The 25,398-nt window shown below is 60.0% G+C and overlaps 1 protein-coding gene across 3 annotated transcripts; it reads right to left on the bottom strand.

The window, feature by feature from the left end:
* Positions 1-328: 328 nt before the first annotated feature.
* On the bottom strand, positions 329-24,611 carry PTH1R (parathyroid hormone 1 receptor). Of its 3 annotated transcripts, XM_090283071.1 has the most exons (16): positions 24,497-24,611; positions 22,241-22,296; positions 19,748-19,870; positions 9,831-9,933; positions 7,671-7,805; positions 5,971-6,081; positions 5,740-5,858; positions 5,506-5,600; positions 5,123-5,315; positions 4,518-4,671; positions 3,041-3,101; positions 2,628-2,694; positions 2,245-2,339; positions 1,422-1,563; positions 1,279-1,320; positions 329-760 (listed from the first exon to the last, which is right to left on the bottom strand). In XM_090283071.1, the coding sequence occupies exons 3-16, from the start codon at positions 19,820-19,822 to the stop codon at positions 383-385; spliced, it is 1,770 nt and encodes a 589-aa protein (XP_090139197.1). In that variant the 5' UTR covers positions 19,823-19,870; positions 22,241-22,296; positions 24,497-24,611; the 3' UTR covers positions 329-382. The 3 variants fall into 3 exon arrangements, with proteins under 3 accessions (XP_090139197.1, XP_090139199.1, XP_090139198.1); XM_090283073.1 differs by lacking the exon at positions 22,241-22,296; XM_090283072.1 differs by lacking the exons at positions 22,241-22,296; positions 24,497-24,611 and adding an exon at positions 20,907-21,102.
* Between the last annotated feature and the right edge of the window lie 787 nt (positions 24,612-25,398).

Genomic DNA, 25,398 nt, shown 5'->3' with positions numbered 1-25,398 from the left:
CAGAGAAAGGCTGGGGTCTGCTCCTGCACAGGTCCACTGGTCACTGTGTGACAGCAAACGAGCCTCTCTAAACCCAGACAGTGGCCTCGCCCAGGTCCTTTCTGCAGGACTGTGCCCTGACCCCAGGGACTGGCCCATGGTGGCTAGATCCCCTCCTGAGGGGAGACTCCAGACTTCCCCCGCGACTCCCTGCTCCCTTCCCTCCTGGGTGACGAGTCCCCAGCTCCGACCACAGGAAGCCACACACTGCTTCCTTTTCCCTTTTTTTTCTTTTCCTGTTTTGTCCTCTCAGCCCAGCCGCAAGTAGGCAACCATCCAACCACCTGTCTCGTGGTCCATCTCTCCACCTTTATGTCCATAGGTCCAACCCTTGGGTCCCCGATCACATGACTGTTTCCCACTCTTTCTGCAACAGGGCGGGCGGCCGCTCCGGCGCAGAGGCCTCCTCATCCAACCCTGAGCAAGAGCCATTGAGGAAACCGTCGTCCTTGGGAGCGGCCATGGCCGGCGGTGGGGTCTGGGGGACCAGGGTCCCTGGCTTGGTGTGGCCGGGCAGCTGGGGGTGACCGTTGGTGGTGGCAGCGGGCAGCAGGCGGGGGCTGAGGGGCAGGCCGAGTCCCGCGCGGGAGCCTACGTTGGTCACGCTCGTGTGAGACACCATCGGGCCGTAGCTGTAGCTGCTGCTTCCACTGCGGGCCTTGCGCTTGAAATCCAGTGCCAGCGTCCAGCGGCTCCAGGACTTCTTGATCTCGGCCTGTACCTGGGATGGCAGGAGCAGGCTGGGCCATCAGGTATGCCCCTGGCCCTTCTGCCCAGTCACCCCAACCCCAGCTGTGCCCCCATTCGCGTCCCTGCAACACTCGGCACTGGATGGGGACAGAGGCAGGGGTTATTCCTGGAAAATTACAAGACCACGTAAAACTCGTCATCCTCAGAACATGGTGTCTGGCTACGGGCGGTTGACACACCCAGAATGTACAAGGCTCAAGTGGCCCCGAGGGTGGCTGAGTCGTTCAAACCGGATTACGGAGAATTCAGCCGTGGCGTTAGGAAGACGCTGGGCTGTGCCAGAGGTTGATGAGCCCACAAACCCTAGCACATCCTAGCCTGAATCATCTGGAAAGACTTCTCTCAGCCTTCAGAATGTCTTTAGGGATGTTGCTGGAGGCACACAGGGAGAACCAGGCAGAAGAATGGAGGGACAGAGCTAGGGGGGCCCCCAGCATTCCTGTGTCTCTCCTGCCTTGCCCCACCACTGCCCACCCACTGCTTACTTACCTCGCCATTGCAGAAACAGTATATGATGGCGACAAAAAATCCCTGTGGAGAGAGGCGTTGGGGTTGAGGGTCAGGGCGTGGAGCCCGTGGCGGGAGAGGGGAAGCAGCACCCCCGCCCCAGCCAGGCCAGCCACGCCGCGCACCTGGAAGGAGTTGAAGAGCATCTCGTAGTGCATCTGGACTTGCCAGAGCGTCCCTGAGACCTCGGTGTACGGTGTGGCCATGAAGACGATGTAGTGGACACCAAAGAGCGGCATGAGCACCAGCGTGGATTTGAGCAGCTTCCTGGGCCAGCAGGGCAGGCGGGTCAGGGCTGAGCCACTGCCTCCTCCACCGGCACTCTGCCACCCCTACCTGCTGGCCCCAGGCTCCAAAAGCCACTTAGATGCCCAAGGCTCTGGCCACCATGGAGGACAAGCCAGTTCACCTGGGACAACAATACTTAGTTGTCTCAGCTAAGTGTTTCTAGGGCCCCTTGGTTCTGAGGCGTCCTGGAGTGGACCATAAATTACAGTCTCCTGTCCCAGGGTCCTTTGTACCTGCTGGTCCCACTGCTGGCACTCAGTCACTCCCCCATGGCCTCACCTCATTATCCCACAGCCCACTCCTCAGGTTTCAGCTGAGCTGTACCTTCTCACCTTCTCGAGGCCACCCATTGCCCACCTGTCCCTCGGACTCCCTGTGACCAGCTTTGAAGAGAGGTCTGGGTTTGTCCCACCCTTGCAAACCCCGGCTGTAGTACAGCACCTGCACTGAGGGGCCCAGATTGGCTTTGGGGTGCCCCTGGGCCTGCAGAGGCCAGGTGAGATCCCTTCACTTTAGGGTGGGACCAGCCAGGGAGTCAGGAGCTGGGTGCTACCCGTGAGACTGACTCATTCTTGGGACCTCTGCCTTTGCTTTTGTGCAGGGCGCTGGTGTCTGATGCCCTCTGAACTATGAGGAGCCTGGGCATGGTGGATCGCTCACCGGTACTGTTGCCGCGTGTCACACCGGCCAGCATTGGTTTCTCGCAGCTTGGTGGCAAGCACCCGGACGATGTTGATAAAGAGAATGAAGTTGAGCTGTGGGCAGGAGGGAGGGCTGAGTCTCCGTGCTACATCCTGGCAGGGTGCAGGCAAGGACGCCAGGACCCGCAGCCCCGCCCGGCTCTGCTCTGCCTCTGAATCTCCAAGGTGCTCCCTGGGCCCTCAGTTTTCCCATCTGGACCGGAATGGGAATCAGCTGCTTCTCAGGCCCTGTGACTCTGACCCTGGGGTCCAGGGAAGCTTCTATAGGTCCCTGTCAGAGACTAATCACTGGGCTCTGTGACCTCCACCCCCACCCAGCCCTGTGGCCCCCCCCCTGCTCACCACAATGGAGGCCAGGATGGGCACCTGGATGATCCACTTCTTGTTCCCGGAGCTCAAGTCCCAGCACCTGGGGGAGGCAGAGACATCAGCCCCCACCCCCTTCTGTTCCCGCCCTGAGCCTGCCCACAGAGAGGTCCCAGAGCTGGTCTACTCTGAAATTAGCTGGTGGGGAGACAGGACAGGGGAGTGTCGGGTTGGCTAGGCATGAAGCTGCCCTCAGGGACCGCTTTTGAAGTAGCCTCTTGTGACCTTGAAGGGGGACAACCTGGCTCAGAGCTGGACTGAAAATCCCTAAAGCTAGAGACACGCAGGGTCAGGGTACAGGAGGCCCCGCCATAGGCTTCACAGAGGAAGAGGGACCCAGGGTGTTTCTGGCCTGCGTTGCCCCGGCCTCCTTGCCCACCTGGACCTACCCAGTGTTGGCCAGGGTGGCCCTCACACTGACCCACACGGCCACGAAGACGGCGGGCAGACCTGCGAGCACAGAGGGAACGGTAAGGAACTGCAGATGCTCTTCGTGACGTCTGTCTCTCCTCGCCCACCCGTCCCACTCCCCTTCCTCCTGAGGAACCCCGCTTACCCATCAATGTCCCTGCTTGGTGGCAGAGCCAGACCCCAGCATGTGCTGCCCTGCTGCCCCCACAGCCTCCCCTCAGGGCTCAGGACCCCGTTCAGCCCTCTACCCTCATTTTGATTCTGCTTCTCCACACACACAGTCACACCTGCAGGCCACGTGGTAGAACAGGTGTAACTTATCCATGCCCAGCCTATTCCTCCTCCGCCCCTCTAAAGGGCGCTGCTCTGGGATGGGAGTTTCCTGTCGGGGAGGGAGCCTATTACCAGAAATTTTGTCCCAGCACCCCCTCCCCACCCAGGATGAGCTGAATGGAGGGAGGGTTGTTGTTTCGGCTGGGTAAAGGGCCACGGGGAACCTCGGTGTGCCCAGGCCTAAGCCAGCTCAGATGGCAAACGGTACCTCTGGATGAGCTCTGCCTCTAGAAAGGGAGTCCAGGTCCCCACCCTCCATCCCCTCGCACTCATGCTAGACCTGAGCACCTCTGGGAGGGGGAGGGAGTGACCTGGGTTTATGACGAGAGAAAGATCTGTGACTTTCCTGGGCCACAAAGTTACAAGTTCTCTGTGCTCTCCATCGGTGCGACCCCCCACTTTGACACCCGCTAGCCCCAGAGCCTTCCTCAGTTCCTGGGACCAGGCCTAGGACTCCCATAGCTGAGGCCAAGGTCAGAGCGTGTGCCAAGGAGCAGGGAGGCTGTGGCTGTTGAGCTGAGGACCCCTGGGTGCTGAGCGATGGGAGGGCTCTGGCCACCAGGCCTACCCCTCTGCAGTCTGGCCAGCTGCCCAGAGCCCAGCCAAGCCCTCGTGCTGCCAACAATAATGGACAATTATCAGTAACTTGATCCCGGAGCCCTCAGGGGAGGAGAGCAGAGCCCCAGCCACCCATTCTGCAGAGAGGCTGCCAAAGCTGAGAGCAGGGCCATGGATGGACCCTGTGGGCAGCCACACAGTGAGAGGACTGGTGGGGAAATAGGGTTCGGGGTCCCAGATTCCAACTCCAGCTTTAGGCTGACCTCAGACCCAAGACACTACTCTGATCCTGAGGTGAATCTTGATCTGAGAGTCCTTGCACCCTCTCCTGGGCTGAGCCCCAACTCCAGGCTGAGCCGACTCCAGATGAACCCTACCCAGCCAAGCTCTGTTCCTGGAGCCTGGGAAAAGGTCACAGTCACAGAAGGGTGGGCATGCTGCCCACCTGCTGCCCCACATCTGGGATGGGTTATGCTGTATGGATGCCTTATCCTCAGTGGTCCCCTCTGCTCCCCTCACCCAGAGTCCCACACTGCCTGTTCCTCACCCCCAACACCTGCATACCCCAGCCGAAGACTGTGAAGCCCCACAGGTACTTCTTCTCGGAGAAGAAGGCCATGAAGATGAGGCTGTGCAGGTACAGCCCCTCCACCAGAATCCAGTAGTAGTTGGTGGCCAGGAAGTAAAGAAAGAAGGTCACAGCCACGCGGCAACCAGCCTAGGAGATCAGCTGGTGTTAGCCAGAGGGCAAGGGGCAGAGAGCGAGGGACTGGGATGGCAGAGGGGAGAGAGGACAACTAATGCTGGTCAAGTCCCCAAGTCCCCAAGGAAGGGGCAGGCTCTGGGCCAGGTCTTCGACCAAGGGGAGGGGTTGGGGATGTTTTCAGGGACAGGAGGGCCCTCACAACAGTGGCAGGGGGTTAAGGGGAACGAGTGGGGTGCAGGGCTGAGGCAAGAGTGCTAATGACCCTGCCGGCAGTGGGGGCTGGAAGCAGGGCTGAGGGGCGCGAGGGACCCAGTGCGGTGGGTGAGCGGCCTGAAGCCAGTGGTGGCTGGAGACAGGCAGGGGCGAGGGCCGAGATGGAAGCACCAGGTGCAGCCGGGCAGGCCTCCTGCGAAGCTGGGGTGGCCAGAGGCCCCGAGCCCGGGCAGCCGTGGGGCTCACTCACATAGCCGGAGGCGGCGGCGGGCGGCGGGGGGGCCTGGGCGATGGCGCGCAGCTCTTCTTCGGTGAGGCGCTCGGCCTCATCCAGGCTGGAGCCCGAGTAGAGCACCGCGTCCTTGACGAAGATGCTCACGGCGCGAAGCATGAAGGACAGGAACAGGTGCATGTGGATGTAGTTGCGTGTGCAGTGCAGCCGCCTGCGGGGCGCGCGACATCAGCGTGGGTGAGGGTGCGGGACGCGCGATGGGTGGGCAGGAAGCCGCGCTGTGCGCAGTGGGTCGCGACACCGGGCCGGGGTAGGGGCGCAGTGAGACGGGAGGTACCACCCCGGCCCCGCCCCGCCCCCCCTTCCCACCTCGGCCTCGCCCCGCCCCTTGCCCCGCCCACCTAAAGTAGGCCAGAATGAGCACAGCCACGGTGAGGGAGGCCAGCGAGACAGAGTAGCCCACGGTGTAGATCATGCCCAGGCGGTCAAACACCTCCTGTGTAGGTGGGGAGACACCCAGGGCCAGGGTCAAAGGCCAGATTAAGGTTGCTGAAGAAGTCAGGACTAGGTCAGGGGTCACCAGTGGTGTCGGATGGCCTTAACCCAGTCAGGTTGGGGACAGGGAAGGCTCTCACCCGTTCGCGAGTCTCATTGGTCAGGAACTTGAGGCATTCGCTGTAGTTGGCCCATGTCCGGTTGTGCCCTGGCACCAGCTCCCAGCTGCCATTGCGGTCACAGCGGCGGTAGGCATGGCCTGCAGGCCCGTGGGAGGGTAAGGGCAGGCACAGGGGTCTCTGGAGCCCCTGAAGCCCTGAGCTCCAAGTCCTGGTATCCCTGTGGTCCCACCCTATTCCAGCCCACCTTACCTTTGTGATTGAAGTCATAAATATAGTCAGGACAGGGCACGGCCACCACCTCGCCTGGTGCCCCCAGCGGCCAGCACAGGATGTGGTCCCACTCCGGCAGGCAGGGGCGCCCTGTGCCCACAGAGACAGACAAGGTGGGCACACCCAGTCAAGTCCATGCTTTATGACCCAGAGGGCTCCCTCAGGGACCGTTGCACCCCAGGACTGGGGAACTCGGGCCTGAAGAGTTCTGTTGAGACTGTATTGAGCCTTTACTCCCTACTGTGCCCTGTACACACATGGCCTCATAGAATTCACTACAGCCCCGTGTGCAGGTGCTGTCACTGGCCCCAAGGCTGGCCGATGCCAAGAGAGGCGAGGGATTTGCTGAGGTCGTATAGCCCAAGGCCCTGCCCTCCTGAGTGCTCGGCCCTGGCCAGGGCTCTCTTTTCTCTCCGCTCCTTGTCCCACCTTCCAGGTGTCCCTGGAGAAGGGCAAGTTTCCAGACTAGCTCTCGCTCAGCTGAGAATGCTTCCTATGTGACCCTTGCCCGGGGACCATGGACAGGAGGCAGAAGGTCTATCTCCAGGGCCAGCTGAACTCGCAAAGAGCTGCTGACCTCATGCAGAGGTCCACCCTCTTTGCACTTCAGTTTCTTCACTGGGAAGCTGACACTGACCATATCGATCCTCGCGCCCACCACCATCCAAGGCCCGCCCCAAGCACCTGCCATGAGACTCCAGTGAAGAACCCTGGTGGGGGGGAGTCATCTATGTGCCCACTGGGGTCCCAGGCAGGATGACACATCCCTTGTGGGGCTCCAGACTCACAGCAGAGAAGCTGTGTGACCTTGGAGGGTCCCCAGCTTTTCAATCTTCCACTTTCCACCCCCCAGTTCCCTTCTTTGTCCTGCAGGGCTCCAACCACAGGACTCTCCAGCCACCCTGGAGGGCTGCCTGGATGGCTGGACCCACCCCGTCCTGGTGAAAGGCTCTCTGTCCTGGGCACCATATTCCCAGCCCCGCCTGGCCAGGCCCACAATTCCCTCTGGTCCCTGGGGAGCCACAGGGTGACCACAGCCTCCCAGATGTGGCCCATCTGGAATCTCCTGCCCACCCAGCCGGTTCAAACCGGCCCTGTGGCTGCAGCCTGGGCTCTGCGTTTGTCTCTCCTTACCTCCCTGGGGGACAGCGCAGCCCTGCCTCTCCCTTCCTCTCTTCTTTTCTCCCCTCCTTGTCCCACTGTCTCTGGCCGCACCCTCCGCGGCCACCCTCCCCTCCTGCCTGTCTCTAATGGTCCACCTCACTGTGTGTCTCGGTGCACCCTCCTCTGAGACCCTGAGCCCCAGTCCCAGTTTGAACCTCCTGGTCCCCTCTCTGTCTCTCCCTGCCTCTCTTCCTCTCTGTCTCTCTGTCTCTGGGTCTCTGCCCCTCTTGTCTCCCAGGTTCTCTGTCATTTCTCTCCATGGAAGGAGCCTCCCCTACCCCTGGGTGGTGCAGGGGAAATTCTCTGCCCACATCTCCTGGGGGCTGAGCCCATTGAGCTTGCCTGCCTCCTCTATATGCAGGCCCCTCGACTCTGTCTCCTTCCAGACCCTCCCCTGCTTTCCTGGGAGGGGCAGCAGCCTCTGCCTTTCCATGGGAGCCCAGGAGCTTGAGCTCACTGGAAAGAGACAGAGTAGTGGGCAGTCTGGCCGGTCTCGGATGGGCGTGTGGACATACCTCGGTGCCTGCTGCCAGTGGGCACCTCTTTGTCCTCCTCAGATTCAGGGTAGAGCTTTCCGGATGCTTTCTCTTTCCTGGACTTCCCTGACGTGGACGTGGATGCCCAGCCTTTGTCCGATTCCATTATGTCAGCTGGAGAAATCAGGGCAGTTATGGGTGTCAGCTGTGCTGCAGCAGGAGCTCCAGGGCACCCCCCCCCCCCGCCCCGCCTCAGACTCCCTGGTTGTACAACGGGGGTGGTGCCCTGCCCTGCTGACACCCCGGCTGTCGGGAGAGCTGAGATGACAGACGAGGAAGTGCTTTACAAACTGTAAAGTGCTTGCCAGGTGCAGAAGTAATCAAAGGGAAGGAGACTGTCAAAGAGGAGTTCAAATGGGAGCCAACACCACGTGGTGTGGGGTCGACTAGAGGGCCGGGCGGTAAACGTGGGCAGGCAAGACGTGAGCACAGGTGGTGTCTGTCCTCAGACTCAGAGCGAGCCAGAGCCCGTGCAGGACGCGAAGGCCCCACCAGGGGGCGCATGGCAAAAGCAGACAGTAGCGGTGATGTCAACAGAGAGGTTACACAGTGAAAATGAAGTCAGGCCAGAGCGCTGGGCAGGTCAAGAAGCGGCTGGCGCGGAAGAGTACGCAGCTGCCAGGGGTAGACAGACAAGTCTACCTACCCTGTCCCCTGACCCAGGATACCCGAGTAAGGGACTCACAAGGGACAAACCAAGACCCTAGAGACTTCATCTGAGGTGGGGCCTGGCCTTTCCACGGGAGAGATGCTCCAGGTCCCTCCTCTTCGCTGAAAAATCTCCCTCATGATCTGACTTGCATTCCTTAGGCTGCAGCCCAAGCCAGGGCCCTGGCATTCCCACATCAGGGTCTGGGGCAACAGTGGGAAGCTGAGTGCGGACACCCCGGAATGGGATGGAATGGCTGTGCCCGTTTTCCTGCCTGCATCCTTGGGCATCATAGGGTGGGGGGAGCAGGATGGGGTGAAGCAGGAAGAGAGGGCTCCATCACCAACTGAGAGGGCAAAAGCAGGTGCCTCCAGTCTCCCACAACAAGGAGGAAGGACCCAAAGTGAGGAGGGCCCACCTGACCCCCAAAACCCTGGAATGACTGGGCACAGGACCAGGGAGCCACTGGTGGGGCTGATGGGAGTCCGTGTGAGTGTGAGCAAGTCCGTGTGCTACAGAGTTGTCGTACTGGAGCTTGTCTTGGGTGAGCCCAAGCACCCTTCCCCCGAAGCCTCTGGGCCAGCTCAGGGAGGAAGCCGCTCCTGCGCGCCAGCCGCTCTGGGTCTGGACCGCTTCCAGGAGGATGAGATTAATCAGATGTCAGAGGCCTGGATGGGTGCTAATGAGGCCCCATCTCCACTTCCAGGAAATGGGCTCGAGATCAAAACCAGGGAAGGGGTGAGTGGAGGTGGAAGAGGGTATAAGGGGGATAAATGGTAATGGAAAAACACAATAAAAAATAAACTACTTAAAAAAAAAAGAAAAACCAGCAGGAGATGGGGCAGGAGCTGTGAAGTCAGGTGAGGATCCTCCCTACCTTCACCATGGCAGGGGTCCCCTGGAGAGGCTGTGCTGGTGGAAGGAAGCCCTCCCTACCCCAGGTCAAGCACCCTTTCCCGGACAGTGACCATGACTGACAGAATCATAGGTACCATCCTTAGCCCTCTAAGCTCCTCCCCATCCTGCCCTGCGGACCTCTATTCTCCTGATCCTGCACACTTCTGCCTGGCCCTCTGCCCAGGTGACCTCCTTCAGAGACCTATGGATCCTTGCCCTCCCTTGAACACCTCCTCTTCCAGGAAGCTGTCCCAGCCCACCCCAGGGGGGTTTAGCACCCTAGTCTGTGCTGCCAGTTCAGGCGAGCCTCAAGGATCTAAGCAGCGTGGGGGTGATACAACTGTAGCTGCCTTCATACCATCTAACTCCCACCCTGGGAGGCGAGGCTCAGCACATTTCTGAGCCTGCTTACTTTGATCTTGCCTGACCCACCTCCCTTTTGGCCCTCACTTCTGCCTGGCCCCCCTTTACCTGAACCACCTTCCCTGATGCCACTTGGTTCTGCAGACTTGGCTCCCGCCTTCCTCGGGCCCCTCCCTCTCCTGACCCCGCCCCAGGCCCTTCTTTGGCCCCGCCCCCAACACCGCCCCCACCTGGCCTCTGCAGGACTTCTTTGAGCCGCTTCTCGCATTGGGCCTGGGCTCGGTGCAGCAGGAAGATCTGCTCCTCCTTGGTCATGACGTCATCTGCATCCACCTACCAAGTCGAAGGTCAGACCACAGGTAGGACTTCCCTGCGCCGCAGCAGGTCCCACAACCATCCCAACTTCCCTGAGGGATTCTCTCCTTTCCAAACACCCTTGACCCTAGAATGTGAGAAATCTGTCTTATACTGCTCCCATTTTACAGATGGGAAGCCGCAGCTCCAAGGGGTAGGACTGCCCTACCAGAGGAAAAAACAGGAAGGGGGATGGTCCCGTCCATCCAATAGTAACCCCACATGCACCAGACACTGATATTTTCTGTCCAGTCTGTTCCCCTTGGGGCATGGGAAAGGGATGGAATGTCCCAGGATAGATCCTCAAAGAATCCCGGTCGCCTTTGGGAACCTGGATGGGGTGGGGGTGGACAGGGAGTGCTGAGCTCTGGGGAAAACAACAGGTCCTGGATTCCTTCAAGTCCTAGCACCCTGGGGACCAATGCCCATTCTGACCCTCTCCCCAGTGAATGGTGAGGGTCTCAGCCCCTCCCATCCTTGCACTCCCAAGAGGCAGAGGACAGAGGCAGTGCTGGCTGTGGTCAGGGCTGGGCTGGGCTGGGCACTCCTGTGCTGGCTGTGGGTGGGAATCACCCACATCCCCACATCCCACAGCTTCTCTAGAACTTCCCTCCATGCAAGCAGACCTTGCTCTGAAAGTGCAGACACGCCTTTGCTCCTGCTGTTCCATCAGCCTGGATGGACCTCCCTCTATCCACCAGGTCTTGCCAGCACGGTTTTAAAGAAGGGAACAGAAGCAACTTGGGTGTCTGTCCCTCTGACTTGAGGTGGGAAAGGAGTCAGAGGGTGAAAGCAGCATCCTGCTCTGGGAACAGCTCAGGGTGCCAAAGCCCACAAGGGACACCCACAGAGGCTAATGCATTCCCAGGGCAAGCATATGTCCCTAGACACCCTCAGAGCAGGGCTGTGTCCCCTCAGACTCTGCAGGGCAGAGCCTGGTTCCCTTAGACCCTTCAGTCTGAGTCTGAGTGGAGCTTTTCGGGACGGGAGAACCAGCAGGAGACAGGGAAGGAAGGGGGCCGGTGGGGGACGGGTGGGCATCAGGGGTGGGGGCTGGCTGGCCTGCCTGGGTGGGTCAAGGAGCCGGGCTGCAGGGAGAAGTTAATTGACCGAGTCTCTTGGTGGCGGCAGCAAGGGCTTCCAGGGCCAAGGAGTCTCCAGTTGGCTCCGCCAGCCTTGGGTTCTGCTGGTTTCACTTAGCCGAGGCGCCTTTGCGCATGCGCATGCGAGTGGCCCGGGGCGTGCCCGTCTCTGTGCGACCTCACGTGGAGATTGTCCAGCATGCACATTTGGGACGTGAGTCTGCCCTGTCTGTGAACATGCCTGTGTCCATGCACTCTGGGCCAAGGACCGCGTGTGTGCCGCTGCAGCGTGTGATACTGCTGCTCCTAAGTGTGTGTCTGTGGGCGTCCATGCCGCTGCGTCTCTGGAGTCTGAGTTCGACCTTGAGATCCCAGATGAACCCCATGCCCATGGCCCCCAGGAAGGGCTGGAGCTGCTTTCTGTGTGCTTGCTGCTGCCCCCCACCTGCCAGCCACCGGGGGGGGGGGGATAGCTGCGGGGGATGGGCTTAAAGGAGGACACCTCAAGCCTGTCCTAATCCGGAGGCTCCAAGACTAACTTGAAGTTCTCTTTGTGCCTCTGGCACTGGGGATCCAGGCTGCTGAGGGGTCTGGCCCCGGCGTAGGCCCTGCCCTCCCCATCAGAGCAGCCTTCACTACCGTTCCCATTGTTGCCACTCGCCCCTCCATCAGTAACCACCACCAACTGTCATCAGCTTGACCAACTACACCACCACCACCCCATCAGCACCATGAGCACTAACGACTGTTACCATCAGTGTGCCCCCAGGACCACCGCCACCCCGTCAGCACTGGCAGCACCAGCACCACCAAAGGCAACATGAGCACATCACCGCCTTCACCAAGATCGCCACCAGCCCCTAATCGCCACCTGCCGTCAGTGCCACAGTATTGTCCTTACTCCCCCACTCACCACGCCCCTTCCCCACCGCCCTTGTCCTCCTGCCCACCTCCCTGTCTCAAGACAGACAGATAACACACTGTGATTTTCCAGCTGACAGCAAGCTCCCGAGGGGCTGACCGAGGTGTGCCAGCCCTCTCAACAGACACACGAGCCCACTGCTGTGACCAAGGGTCCGAGCTGATGGCCAAGACTAAAGGCACTCAGTCCTGGGTGGAAGACTGCTGGTTTGGCAGATTGGCAGACAGACAGACAGGGGTGGTGACCAGGAACTGGCCCAAGGTGTCTGCTGTGGGCTTCACCCTTCCATGGCCGAGAGGAAGCACGCCCTCTCTTCTGGAGTCGGGAACTGCCCTGGAGAGGGGGAGGGGTGTGCCCCCAGTGCCCTACAGCCCCCAGACTCCTCCATTCACCCGCAGGGACAATGCCCCCACCTCTGGCCTCCTTGTGCTGTACGACCCATTTCTCTGTCACCCAATCATGGCAGAACTGCCACTGAAGCAAGAGGAATGCAAGCCTGAATCAAGGAAGCACTTCCTGAGGCGGGGAGGGCAGCTCCACCAAGTGCATTCCTGCTTGCTGCCCTGGAGGGCAGGCCCTGCCTGGAATCCCCCCTCCCGCCTCCCTCCAGCTGCAGCCTCTCCGCATCCAGAAGATTCTGCCACCAGCAGGAGAGCTGGAATCCTGCCTCCACTCTGACAGCCCTGGTGTCCCTGGGAAAGTGGCTTAATCCTCGTGCTTCAATTCTCTGCCTGCAAAACTGGGGTAACAACAGGGTGTTGTGTGGATTGAATGAGGTCCAGGGCATCCTCACGTAACATCTTCGATGGGTTCTGAGATTTTAAGCGCAATGAAGTGTAACGTTTCACCACAGGCTAATTGATACAAACAAGAGTGAGGTTCTGGTGGCAGTTTATCTACGCTACGACGACATTATTCGCGGACCTGCTGTGCTGCGTGGAAGGCCTGGGCCGAGCTGAGGCCCAGAAGCTGGCTGCCGCCATTGCTCCTGTTAGCGGCAGGAGCACCGAGTCACGGCTGTGGGCCCCCCTGCTGGCGGGTGCCCTGGGTGCCCCCAAGCTGGGGACGCAGGCGACATGTCTGAGTGCAGGGGCCACAATGAGGGGCGATGGGAGGTGGGGCTCCCTGCATCGGGACGAGGAAATACGGAGGGCCTGCTGGCTGAGGTGTGCCTCGCAACTTCTTGGGTGGAAGGACCCCCCAGTAACTTGCTGCAGTTCTGGATCCACCCTGGGCTCACGCTAGGATCCAAGGTCCCTGCTTGAGCTTGTGGGGCAAGAGCCCCCCTCCGCCTCTGCTCCAACTGAGAAGGCCTTATCTCCTGGGGGTGCTGGGAAAAATGCTGACAGCTGTGATTCTGCTCTGGCCTGGTGACCCTGTCTGCTGCTCCCACTCCCCACCCCAGCAGCCCTCTCCTGCAGAATTTGGGGCTTCTCGGCCCAGCACCTGATGCGGAGGACTCTGATTTGCATCATTTTATATCCAGAGAGTCTGGATCTTGCTTTCGGGGGCAAAGACTGAGAACCCAGGGTTGCATCATGGCCACGGGTCAGTTAGTCACACCCACCACTGACGGGGCCACCAACCCTGATGCGGGATGTCCCAAACCGCCCTCCCCCATATCCCTCCTATGGCGTTGGGTTAAGGTTGACTTTCCCTGACCTAACCATTATTAAGGCTCAGCTTCAAGGTCCCCCCAGTAGCACGCTCTCCCCTCGTTTAACCCAACACGGAGCCTTCCTGTGTGCACACGTGCGTGCGGCATGCAGCCCGTGAACACACAGGGGTGAGGCAGTGACCTGACCTTAGCCCTGTGGTGGGGACAGGGAGACAGGCAGCCTGGGAGCACGGAGCTGGTGCTGGCGGGGCTCCAGGCAGGGTGCAGATGGGGGCTGGAAGCCAGTGTGTTATTTACAAACATGGAAGCTGCTGTCCCAGGGACAGAGCAGTGTGTGGTCAAGAGGCCCAGCTCTGTTTCTCATTTCCTGAGTTTAGAAGCCGCAAGGAAGAGAAAAGCTATCTGCTCACTATGCCTCCCATGGGGGCAAGCAGCTCCTTCTAACCCTGCTCCCAAGGCGCCCCCACCGGGGATGCTGTTAGAGCTGGGGTGGCAATGATGGCGGTGGTGAGGACAGTGAGATGGTGGTGTCAAGGCTGCTGATAGTGATGGAGGTGTGACGGTGGCCGTGGCGGTGGAGAGAGCCAGTTCCACGCCACGGACCAGATGAGAGCCGCTCCTCAGGGCCCCTAACTGCCAAATTCCACACGTCTGCTGTGATCCCAGACAGGCCTAAATTCTCCCCAGGGCAAAACTATGGAAGAAATACAAGGGAGCCTTCTTCAGCCGCTGCCGCTGCTGCCGGGGAAAGGCGTGCGCAGCGGTAGCCTCGCGGTGCCCTCTTGGGTCTTGTCACTCATCCCTCTGCCTGGTTCAGCCTGCTCCCCTTGCGGGGAGGTCGCTGCTGGCCTCCTGCTCACCTCTGGAGGAAGCAGGTCACCTGGTGGTCATCCCTGGACGTGGCCAGTCTCTTCCCGCCCTGCAGGAACCCGCTGCCTGTTGGCACCAGCCACTGCCCCTGGACATTAAGCCACATGTCCTTTCTCTTCCACCACATCCACCATATGCCATCTTACAAATGGGGACACTGAGGCTGAGGCCCAGTTAAAAAGAAGAGGGCGGGGACTGGAGCTAAGGCCTGCTGGACACCGAGGCTGCAGCCCAGGAGCAAGGAGAGGGAGGGGGAGGTGCCCAGACGCCAGGAGCCAGCTTCGGTACCAGCTGCCACAGTCCTGGGCTGTACGAGCCTTCGCTGCACCAAGCAAACGCCTCTTTGCAGAGCACCTACGGCAGCCTCCCCAGGGGCAGCTCAGGGGTGGAGGCGGCCGTACAGGTGATCAGATGGTGACGGCGTTGGTGGCGGCGGCTCGTGCTCAGCTCTCACTGCAGAGGAGAGCGTGTGCCTCCAGAAAAGCCAGAAGGAGAAAACCTGACTGGGCAGGGGACCCCCTGGTGACCTCCTGACCTGCCAGCACCCCTGCTCCAGGTTCCACTCCCGGACCTGCACTGGCGCCCCTCAATGTTTTCCATGCCAGCTGGTTAGGCACTGCTCCCTACCCCTTGCTGCCCTCAGTCTGTCCGGCTGGCCTGAGCAGGCTGCGACGGGCTCCCTGCCGGGGACACTCCTGCCTGCCACCGCTGACAAGTGTGGACTTTTCCTCCCCCGCGCCAGGCCTTCCTGAACAGGCTGCCTGTGTTCGGGGCTGGGAGGGGCTGGGGGAGCACTGTGACGCCTGGCCGCTCATCCTGGCCAGCGTGGACGCCTTCGGGCAGACGGTGGGACGGAGCCTGGGATGGTGCAGTTGGTGGCCGGGACAGGGTGGATTTTCACCAGCGGCCTCTACCGGGGCTGGGGGACCAAGGCCCAGAGGGACGATATGGCCCAACCCAGCCACAGCTTGCCTGGCCAGACGACGAGGACCCTACCAGGTCTCCCCTCCACACAAGGCGGGTTCCAGAGTTGGGGTTCTTGAGGGTTTGGGGGCTTCTGATGTCTTTGTGAATCTGAGTAAAACTCTGCACTCTCCCCCAGTCACACTATATTTTGCAGACAAGTTAAGGGGTCTGCAAAAACCCTGCCATACCTTTTCCTTTTCCTGGGGACTTTTTCTCTCTGGCCATCCTGATGTGGTGGCCGGGCCAGGGAGTGTCCCCAGAAGGCCCACAAAAGGAATCTGGGGGAGGCGGCTTGATGCCTCATTAAAACATTCCAAAGGAAACCCAAGTTGCCCAGGGCTCATCCCCCACCCCTCTGTCCACAGGCAGTCCCCAGAGCTGGGCGTGGAGGGGGGCTGGGGTGTCTGAAGGGCAGGTGATATAAAAAGCTTCAACAAATCAATACGAAACAGACAAATAACCCACAGAAGGATGGGTAATGGCTCTGAGCAAGCTCTTAGAAGATGGACCATAAACGAACATTAAGTCCAAAAGCTTGCTGGCAAGTGGCAACTTAAAATGACACGAGACACCACTTTTCACCTATCGGAGAGGCCAAGGTGAAGGAGAGAATCCTTACAGGGTCCTAAGACAGGGGGCGTGGGGCAGAGGCTCGCCTGCTTCCCGCCTGGGGTCAGTCTAAACTGGCAGCGGCTCTTCAGAGGGCCGTTTGGCCACATGTATGAAAATTAACAATGTGCGTGTTCTCAGGCCCAGCAATGACAGAACCTAGAAGTATCCCACAGGTGAACGGTCACACCGGGACACAAGGGCATTTCAAGGAGCTCCCCTGCCACCATCTGGAATCACACACACACACACACACGAAAATTTGGCAGAAACATTCTACCACACATTCCTAGGAACCGCTGCACACCGCCCAGGTTTTGGAATACTATGCAGCATTAAAAAAAGATTTACATTTACTGACGCAAAGGTCTCCAAGGTGCACCTTTAAGTAGAACAATGCATGTGGTGGAGCCCTATCTATAGACTGATAACATTTATTTAAAAAGAAACCAAAGAACAACAGAAAAAACGATCTCCTGGATAGGTACCCAAAAAGGTGCCTTTTGCAAACATACGGAAAGAATTTGGGAGAGTACATCCCTCACCCCAGACTGTTAAAAACAGTTTCTCTAAAAGGGGGACTGGAACTTGGGAGTGATCAAGGATGACATTTGTTTAACTTGTACTATTTGACTCTTTTATACAGAAGAACATTTTCAAGTGTCAGCTAGAAAGTTAAAAAGAAGAAAATAAAAGGAAAATAATGGGATTTTAGTTTTTAAAAAAAAGAAAGAAAAGGAAGAAAAAGAAAACCCAGAGTGGACATGGGGTTCTGCTGCAGGCACAAGTCCTCACTCTGCTTTGGAGGAAGAAGCTCTGTGCAGGAGTCTGAAGATCTGGGTTCAAATCCCACCTCTGCCGCAGACTCACTGTGGGAACTTCAGGGCCCTTTCCCATAAAATGGGTGGGTGAGTGGATGAAGTGAGAAAACACTCGTGATGGCTTCTAGTTCAAAATCAGGGTGCAGCCACTGGTCAATACATATTGATTCCTTCTTGTCTTTAAAAGTGAACCCTGTGTCCAAGCTGCCCCAGGAGCAGGCTGGGAGGGGTCCCCTGCACTCCCCTCCCCACGGCCCCTCCTGAGTCTGACTCTGAGGTCACATCTCGACCTTCAGCCTCTCCTCCTGCAGCTTCTCCATCACCTGTCCTCAGGATGAGGCAACCTCAAGGATAAGAACACCCCTTTGCCCCTGATTCACAATCCTTGGGCCCATCCCTCCCTCCAGACTTCATTCCACCTGACCCCCGAAGTTACTCTTCCCTGTAAGGCACAGGATGGACCAGCTGAGTCTGGTCACAGCCAGTGTGCTCCCAGTGGGACATGTTGTAGTTCCCCAGCCTAGGGTGGCGGGGCAGGCAGCATACAGGTTTTGTGACAGAGGCTATTCACTAGGGCTGGTGACCTTGTTGGGCACCAGCACAGACCTGGGTGGGAGAGGCAGTGCCTGGGTTCAGGAGAGGGAGCTGGCAGGCTGTCAGCCTCTCACTGGCTCCAGCTGAGCCCAGGGGACCCACAGCGTGTTGGGTGACCCTTGGGTCATATCCTCTAGCCCTGAAGCCAGGGAGGGTCCAGCACACTTGGCCTGAGAGTCCAGCCACAGAGGCCCCAATAGGATCTCGGAGCAGACCCAGCCCTGATGCCTCTCCTCCTGTCGCACCCTCAGCCTTGGGCCACAGCTAAGCCAGGCAAGTTTTCTGCATGTGCCTCAGTTTTCCCAGAAGCTAGTGTAGGGCCTTGGGCACCCATTATCCTCCTGACCCACAGAGGCACAGTGCTGGGCACTCAGTTGGCCTGCCGTAAGTAATGGTCATATCGGTTGTGTGCTTCGGGTCAGTTAAAAAATGGGTGCAACAATAGAACTTTCTCGGTGGGCTGTTGGAGAGGTAAAGTAGTTGATACTGTGAAGTGCTTAGAACAGTGCCTGGCATTAGGCAGCGCTGCAGAGCATTAATTTAACAGAAGAAACGAATGGACCTGGGTGAACATGTGCCCACATATGCAAGCACAACTATGCTCCCACAAGTCAGGGGCAGACCGATAGCTTCAGACACATGTGAGCCACACATGGACTCAAACACTCACACCCACACAGACCCAGAGCACACCATGCCCAGAGTCCCACAGAGCCCTGACACACATACTCCCGACACACCCAATCCCATCATCACCCTGTCTATCCCTTAATAGTCATACGCACATGTATGTGCACACAGACTGTGCTGGCAGGCTCTGCACAGTGGCTGAGCTCAGACACCCTGGAGGGGCCCTGGGAAAGGTGAGCCTGGCCCAAGGGGAGGACGGGGAAATGGCTCTGGGCCCTGACGTTCACCAGGGTTCTCCTGTGAACCTCCGTTTTCTGTCTACAAGTCCTCAGTTGGGTGATGGCTATGGCTTTGAAAGGCCAGAGTCCTGAGTGCACAGGGATCTGTGAACGGGCGCGCTGAGGCCGGCGGCAGAGAGACAGCCTCGGGCGGGATTTTTAGGCAACGGTTTCTTTCTCACAGTCTTTTTACAGATGGGGAAACTGAGGTGTAAAGGATAGCCCAAGGTTACACAGGCATTAGACAAAGCTGAAGGAAACCCAGGGCTACTGCCTTCCCCCTGGGGCTCTGCCTGGGTAGGGAGCTGGTCAGGAAGAGGAGGCTGCCTGTCTGCCTGTCTTTCTAGAAGGCAAATATGCTCACCTGGGAGGTGTGGGGGGGGGGGGGGGAGGCAGCAGGAGCCTTGAATTCAGACACACAGGCAGACAGCCTCTTCTGCAATGGGCTGGTCCCCTGGGACAGGGCTGCAGTGAGATCGGACTGACTTTGCTGGAAAAGGCCCCCAGACCCTGGCCCAGGATGAGCAGGCTACTGCCCCTCTGTGTCTCCGGCTCTTGGCCTCTGTCAGCATCTCCTGATTTTTCTCTGCTATTCTTGGTCTGTCTATCCCTCCCGCTGTGGGGAGTTCACCTCCCTACCACCCTTTGTTTCTCCTCTCTCTCCCCTCAGCTCCCATTCTGTCTCTTCTGCTCCCCCTGGTCCCCGCTCTTGGCCTCTGTTCTCAGGAAGGTACAGATGGGATCCCCTCTGTCACCAGAGTCCCCCTCCAGAGTGTTTCTCCTGTAAGAATGTTCTGTGAGGCCAGTCTCCTTCAGGGGACTCCATCCCTCCTCCATGCCACACCACACCCGCCTCCCGGGGCACAGAGCTTCCACTCTGGGTAAAGCTGGGCATGAGTGGATGTGTGTGTGCATGTGCGGGATCCGGAGAGCTGGAGGGCCCCCTAAATCCTACCCCCTGCTTGGGTGATTCTGACCTCAGACCCACAGCCCTGGGTCCTGGATTGCAAATAAAACTTGCAGAAAACAGGCCCCCCGAAGAAAGTCTGTCGGAAGGCACATCAGGGCCAAAGCCCTGTCTTCTGCTACATCACAGTCATCTTTGAGGGAGACACACCAGAGCAGCAGAAGATAGAGGATCTCCGACCGCATATTTCAGGACCTGGGACCCCCAAACCCAAGCTTCAGAAACAGGGAGACCTTAGGTATCTGGAACCCAGAATCCAGACACCCCAGAGACAGCAGGCACTGACGATTCCAGGTCAGAGGACACCGCCATCTAAAGTTGACATTACTCGGGGAACCCACGATTCTGCTGCCTGGACACCCCTCCTCCCCCCAGGGGCCCCAGAGACCCCAGAGCAAGCCTGCAACCCGTCCTGGAGTGCGGACCGGGGACTTACCAGAGCGTATGCGGAGCTGAGTACCGGGCAGCAGAGCAGGAGCGCCAGGCCGGGCGCGATCCGGGCGGCCCCCATCGCCACCGCCTAGGGCCCCGACCCTCGGGGCAGCCGCCGCCACCGGCCCTGGGGATGGTGGTGGGGTACAGAGCTGCGTCAGGCCGGGCTGCCCCGCCCACGCCCGGGCCTAAGAGACCCCGGCGGCCCGGCAGCCCGAGGCCCCGGGTCGCGACGCGGGGCCCATGCGCCGAGGGCTAGCGAGAAAGAGAGCGCAGAGGAGAGAGGGAGGAGGAAGGGAGGCAGCCGGGGGCCGGGCGGGCGGCGGGCGGGCGCCGAGCGCTGCGGAGCTGCCCGTCTGCCTCGGAGCGGAGAAATCACATCCATATGGCCGGGCCCCCCGCCCCCGGCCCGCCCCCCGGCCCCCTCCCCGCCCACCCCCCCGCCGCGCCGCCTTTTCTTTTCTTTTTTTTTTTTTTTTTTTCTTTTGGGGAACTGGGAGCTGTGGCTTCGCCCCACGCCTCGTGGGGGAGGGGTCGGGGGAGGGGTTGGGGTCGCGGTCTGCGGGGGGCGCACGGGGCTGTTATTTTTAGCTCCGCGGCAAGCGCAAAGGGGCGGAGAGGGGCGGGGCGGGGGGCGCGTTTTGAGCTGCTCTGGGCCTGCCGCTTAGGGACGCGATCCCAACTTTGCAACGACACTGAAACCTTCGGTGGTCGGACTGCCTGCTCGTAGCCCCTCAACCCCCGCAGATCCCAATCCCGTCCGCAGTCGCCTCCGGGACCCCCTCCCCAGCCCCGGCCGGGGCCCCGCCTGCGCCCGCGCCGCTGGAGCGCGCCTGCGGCCAGGACGCTCTGTCCGTCTGTCTGTCAGTCTGTCTCTAGTTCCCCCGGCCTTGGCCTCCGGTCTTCCAGCAGCCCCGAGCTCGGTTTCGGTCACTCCCTCGCTCCCTCCCTCCCCTCCCTCTTCTCTGTCTCCGAAAACATTTACAAGTTTCCAAAAAAGCCACGGAGCGAAGAGGCTCGCGGCTGGCGGCTCCACCGGGCTCCAAGGAGGCGCCGCCGACTGACACCGAGACAGGCCAGCCCGCCCGCCCCGGTCGGGTCCGGAGTCACCCTACCCGACTCCGGCCCCCTCCCGTCGGCGCCGGACCCCGACCCCGACTTACTCCGAGCGCGTCGCCGCGGCCCCCGCCTAGCCATGGATGTCGGGGACCCCCCGACAGCCTCCCCAGGACAGCGCCCCGTCCGCGGCCCCGGGGGGACTTCATGGAGCTCTCGGGATCCCCCCTGGTCCGCCTGGCTTCCAGCACCCCCGGCCCGGCCGCCGCTCGGAGCCGCCGCCCGCCGTGCGCGTCCCTCGCTCCGGCGTCTGCTGCTCCCCCTCCCCCGCGGCCGGGCGCCGCTTCCCTCCCCCGCGCCCTCCCTGGGCCTCTCCCGCCCCCGCCCCCCGCAGCCGCCTTCGACGCGGTGTGTGGAGCGGCAGCGCGGAACCGGCCGCCCCCTGCCCGGGACCTTTCTCTACAGGCCGCGGCCCGGGGTCGCTCAGCGGCGGGGTGTGGGTGTGGAGGGGCCCGAGCCGGGCAGCTCTGACATCGCGGCCTGGGAACGAAGCCCGGGACGCGGCCGCCACTTCATTCTCCTCTCCGAGAAGGCACAGACTTTTTTTTTTTTTTTTTCCCCTGATTTTCTGGCCCAGACTGGTGAATAGGGACCCCTAGCCACGAAGGGGGCCCTCTTCACCAGAGGTGCCCCCCGCGACCGCGGGCGCAGCGCTGTCTGTGCGCCCGCTGTACTCCCGCTCGGGCTGGACCGGGGGACCCGGGGAGACCGCTCGGCCGCCACCGCCTCCAGCCCCGCCCCGCCCCGCCCTGCCCTCGCCCGGACCCCCAGCCTCGGAAACGTCCCGAGGGGGTCAGTCAGCGGTGCCCTAGACCCGCCCCGCCCCTGCCCTTGCCCGCGTCTCTGGCCTCACGCCCTTCGCTCTCCCTCCCAAGTGTCTCCCGCTCCCCATGTGTCCCCGGTTCCAAGTCTCTCCGAGTCTCGACCCATTCAGGCGCCGGCCAGGCCTCTCCAGCTCCGCCCCTGACTCCACCCCAGGCGGCTCAAGGCCGCAGGACCAGGGGCTCCGCTCAGACCCCAACCCGCGGGCTCCGCCTCCTTCTCCCACCCGGTCACACCCCCAAACGCTCTTGGCGGGCTCTGGTTCACTGGGGACCAACAGTTTAGGGGAGGAGAGGGAGGAGTCTTTGGGGATTGGGGCCGGGAGGGGCGGGGCTTGCATGCTTTGGCGGGGTGGGGACGCCTGAGCGCCAAGGAGAGGGGGCCTGGGACCCCACGTCTGCCATCTCTCAGTACCAGGCTGGGAAGCTGAAGTCCAGGGAAACCTGGGAGTTCCGGGACCGCAGGACCTTTAAGGATGATCCGGAGGAAGCTAATGTGACTCTCAGGGCCCTGGGACATATCATTCAGATTAAGCGACAGCCGCTGCTTGCCCGCTTACCAATAGTGCGTTCTGGTCGAGAGGACTCTCCCTCGTCTGGGCCTCAATTTCCTCATCTGTAAAACGGGGAGTTGACCAGCTGACTCAACTAGTACTTTTCACTTTATTATTGTAGTGCCTCGGAGGATGGGTGTCCAGACCCGTGGGCTCTGGGGGCTCCCCAGGCTCAGCTGTGGAAATTGAGTTCTTCAGAACCCCCAAATCCTCTCCCTCAATGTGAATGGGTCCCCAAGCCCAAGTCCTAAGGCCACTGGATTCGAGCTGCAGCCAACCTTCCTGGCAGCCTACCCCTCTCCAGGCTCCAATCCATCCATCTCCCAGATGGTACCCACAGCTGTCTTTGCCATACACTCTATGGCCACACCCTCCTCCGTGCCCCACGACCCTGCAGCTTCTTGTCGTGGTGTCTGAGGACTGTGCTGTTTGAGACCGTTTCCTCCGAAGAGGGCTGTTCCCAACTGTCCACGGCCTTCTCCCCACGTCCACTCCCCTGCCTTTGCCTTTGTAGTTTCCTTTGTCAGGATTGTCCTCGGCCTGGTGTAAAGGATATCCCTCCATCCTTTTGGGTCCCCATCTCCTCCATTGCTGGGGTGAGGCTCTGATTCTGGGGCTGTCCCCTGTGATGTGTGGCCCCTATGGTAACAGAGGCCCAGGTGCCCACAGTGGGCACCCAAAGAACACTTGTGGTTCTTCAGTATTATATTTTGGTAATTTCAGCTTTATGTCTCTGGTTCTAAGTGATGCTATTCTAAGTTTTATGACTGATGACCACTGACCACCCCCACCCCTTGGTGATAGGAAAAGGACATTCACAGAGGGATTGGGGAAACTGAGAGGTAAAACTAGGGACTGATGGGGGATTCCTTCTGAGATCTGACATCAGAAAACTTGAGATTTGGAAACAAACTATTTGCACTTGGAAGGACCAGGGTAGGATGTAGATAGAACTGCAGTGGGGGGTCTGATGGGCTCTGGGCCTCTTGAGGGTGTTCCTGTAGCCATAACTCATGTGTCTCAACCCAGAGTCCCCTGCTGGGCATTCCACTACTGTGGATGGGGCCACTGAACCCCTAATTCAGCCCCAGGCCTCTGGTTAAAGTGCCACCATGGGGGTGGGGTGTCACACATTAACTGGTAGAGAGCCAGCCTGTCCTTTTTTTGACAGCCAAGCCCTGAGCCTCAGGGTCAGTTTCAGGTCAGTTTCAATGACATTTTGAAAGGCCTGGGTGCAGGCAGGGAGTGGGAATGAGCCCCTGTGGGGACTTACCTCCCTGATTCCAGTCTGGGGCCTAGGAGGAGGAGCCAAGGTGGTCATTGGAGCTTAGAAATGGAGCAGGGACTAGTGTCCAGTGCAATGGCCCTAGGCTGACAAGCCTCTGCTGCCTGTCAACAACCAGCACCCGTAGGCTCTAGCCAAGGTACACAGACCCTAGGGCCAGGCTGGGCACCAGACTCAAACAGGAAAGACAGAGGCTCAGTTCTCCACTCTGCAGCCTAGCTTCACTGTCTCAGAAAACCCATTTGTTCCAGCCCCCGGGGCAAGGGCCTGCAAGACCTCAATACCTCATCTCCAAGCCTTAGCCCAAGGTAGTCTCAGTCCCAGTCTCCACCCTGATCCCACACTGAGTTTTCCCCCCAGATGAAGTCCTTATCCCCATGTGACCTCTAACCCCTGGCTGAACCCTGACCCCAGGCCGAGCCTCCACCCAAGCCTTAATCCCAGATCTCTCTCAGGTTCCAGGCCCCTCTGGAAGCTTTTCAAGTCAAGGGGCTGGTAGGGGAGGGGATGGCCAGGCCATAAGTGAACCGAGGTGCCACTTTTACAGCCATTCCGGCTGCTCATAAACACCCCCCATTCCACCCCCCCCCCCACAGCTGAGTCACTGGAGGCTCCCACAGCAGCTGGGCAGGCAGCCCCCTTGCTCTGCATCAGAAAGCTGGTTCCTCACCTCTCAGGAAGGCCAAGGGAAGGCCAAGGGAGGGATGCTGGAGGTACAGGGTGTCTGGAGACTCTGTGGATGACACAGGGCACTCCCAGGGGGATTTGGAGCATGGGTTGCCTATCCCTATGCATCACATGTTCACAGGCCCCCTGTTGCTATAGTGCGAGACCCACAGATGTCTCCACGTGGGCAGGTCTGCCTTTTCTGCCCCAGGGCAGGGCACAGGTACACACAGGCACTACCCTGGTGGGGTACTATAGCCTGGCCCCGTCCAGCTGCACCTGAGCCTCAGGACTTCCTGTGTCCCACTCACCTGGAACCCGCAAGGCCTTCCAAGTAGAGCCCGGAGCCACAGAGCAGAGTCAGGCTGGCCATGGGGAGGCCATGGAGAGCCCTGAGCAGCTTCTTTATGTCAGGCCTAAGCAAGGATGTTGCTGTTCAGGACAGAAAAAGGCCTGCGTCAGAGCTTTTGCTTGAAAAGAAAAATTAATTATTTTTTCACCAAGCCCTGCACTGGCTCAGGACTTTGTCCCAGACCCCTGGTAGGGGAGCAGAGGCAGGTCCAAGCATACCAGTACCCAGGTGCCCTCCCCGCCCTGCTCTGTGGGTCTGCCTGCCAGGCTCCCGGGCCAGCTCAGCCCCTCTGGTGTGTGTGCTTCAGTGGTTCTGCCCTCGCCCTGCCAAGCCGCTCTCTGACTAATGCTCCTTCTCTCCGTCCCTGTGTCCCTGTTTACCTTTCCACATCTCAGAAATTTCAGGCCACCACGACACAGGGGCACAGCCCCTACGGGTGACTTTATTCAAGTTTTGGGCCCAATGGGGGCTGATGGTGGTTATACTCAGGTCACAGGCAGGAGAACTGAGCTCTGAGAAGGCCTGCCCTCCCAGCACTAGGTACCCAGTGGCCGCCAGCCAGGAGAGACATCGGGACCCTCATTCTACTCTTGTCCTGACCCCTGCAGCGCCACAGACACTCCATATACAACTCACTGTCCACTGGAACTTGGGCTCCTGGTGTGAAACCATCCAGGAAACCCTCTCTGGGTGCCCTCCAGGGCCTCCCAGCCTCAACGCTTGCTTATGCAGCTACAGGTCACAGAGGCAGGGGTGTATGGACCGAATGCCCTCCCTCCGAGGGTCTGCAGGATGAGCTGGGGCAGCACCAGCGCTGGATAGCTGGGGAGGAGGACACCGTACAAGATTTAAGGCCGGGAG

This window comes from Furipterus horrens, unplaced genomic scaffold (genome assembly GCF_987537825.1).
Source record: "Furipterus horrens unplaced genomic scaffold, mFurHor1.1.pri manual_scaffold_7, whole genome shotgun sequence".
NCBI lineage: Eukaryota > Metazoa > Chordata > Mammalia > Chiroptera > Furipteridae > Furipterus > Furipterus horrens.
The sequence above is the reverse complement of the archived record's forward strand: the minus strand, read 5'-3'. Positions and strand labels throughout refer to the sequence as shown.

What these genes read in the sequence shown, in the direction of transcription:
- PTH1R (XM_090283071.1), bottom strand. Translation starts at nt 19,822, where the DNA reads ATGGGGGCCGCCCGGATCGCGCCCGGCCTGGCGCTCCTGCTCTGCTGC. An exon ending in GCCACCCTGGCCAACACTGG is followed by an intron (nt 2,695 to 3,040) that starts GTAGGTCCAGGT and finishes TGCCTCCCCCAG; the next exon opens with GTGCTGGGACTTGAGCTCCG. An exon ending in ACTGTTTCTGCAATGGCGAG is followed by an intron (nt 761 to 1,278) that starts GTAAGTAAGCAG and finishes CTGCCATCCCAG; the next exon opens with GTACAGGCCGAGATCAAGAA.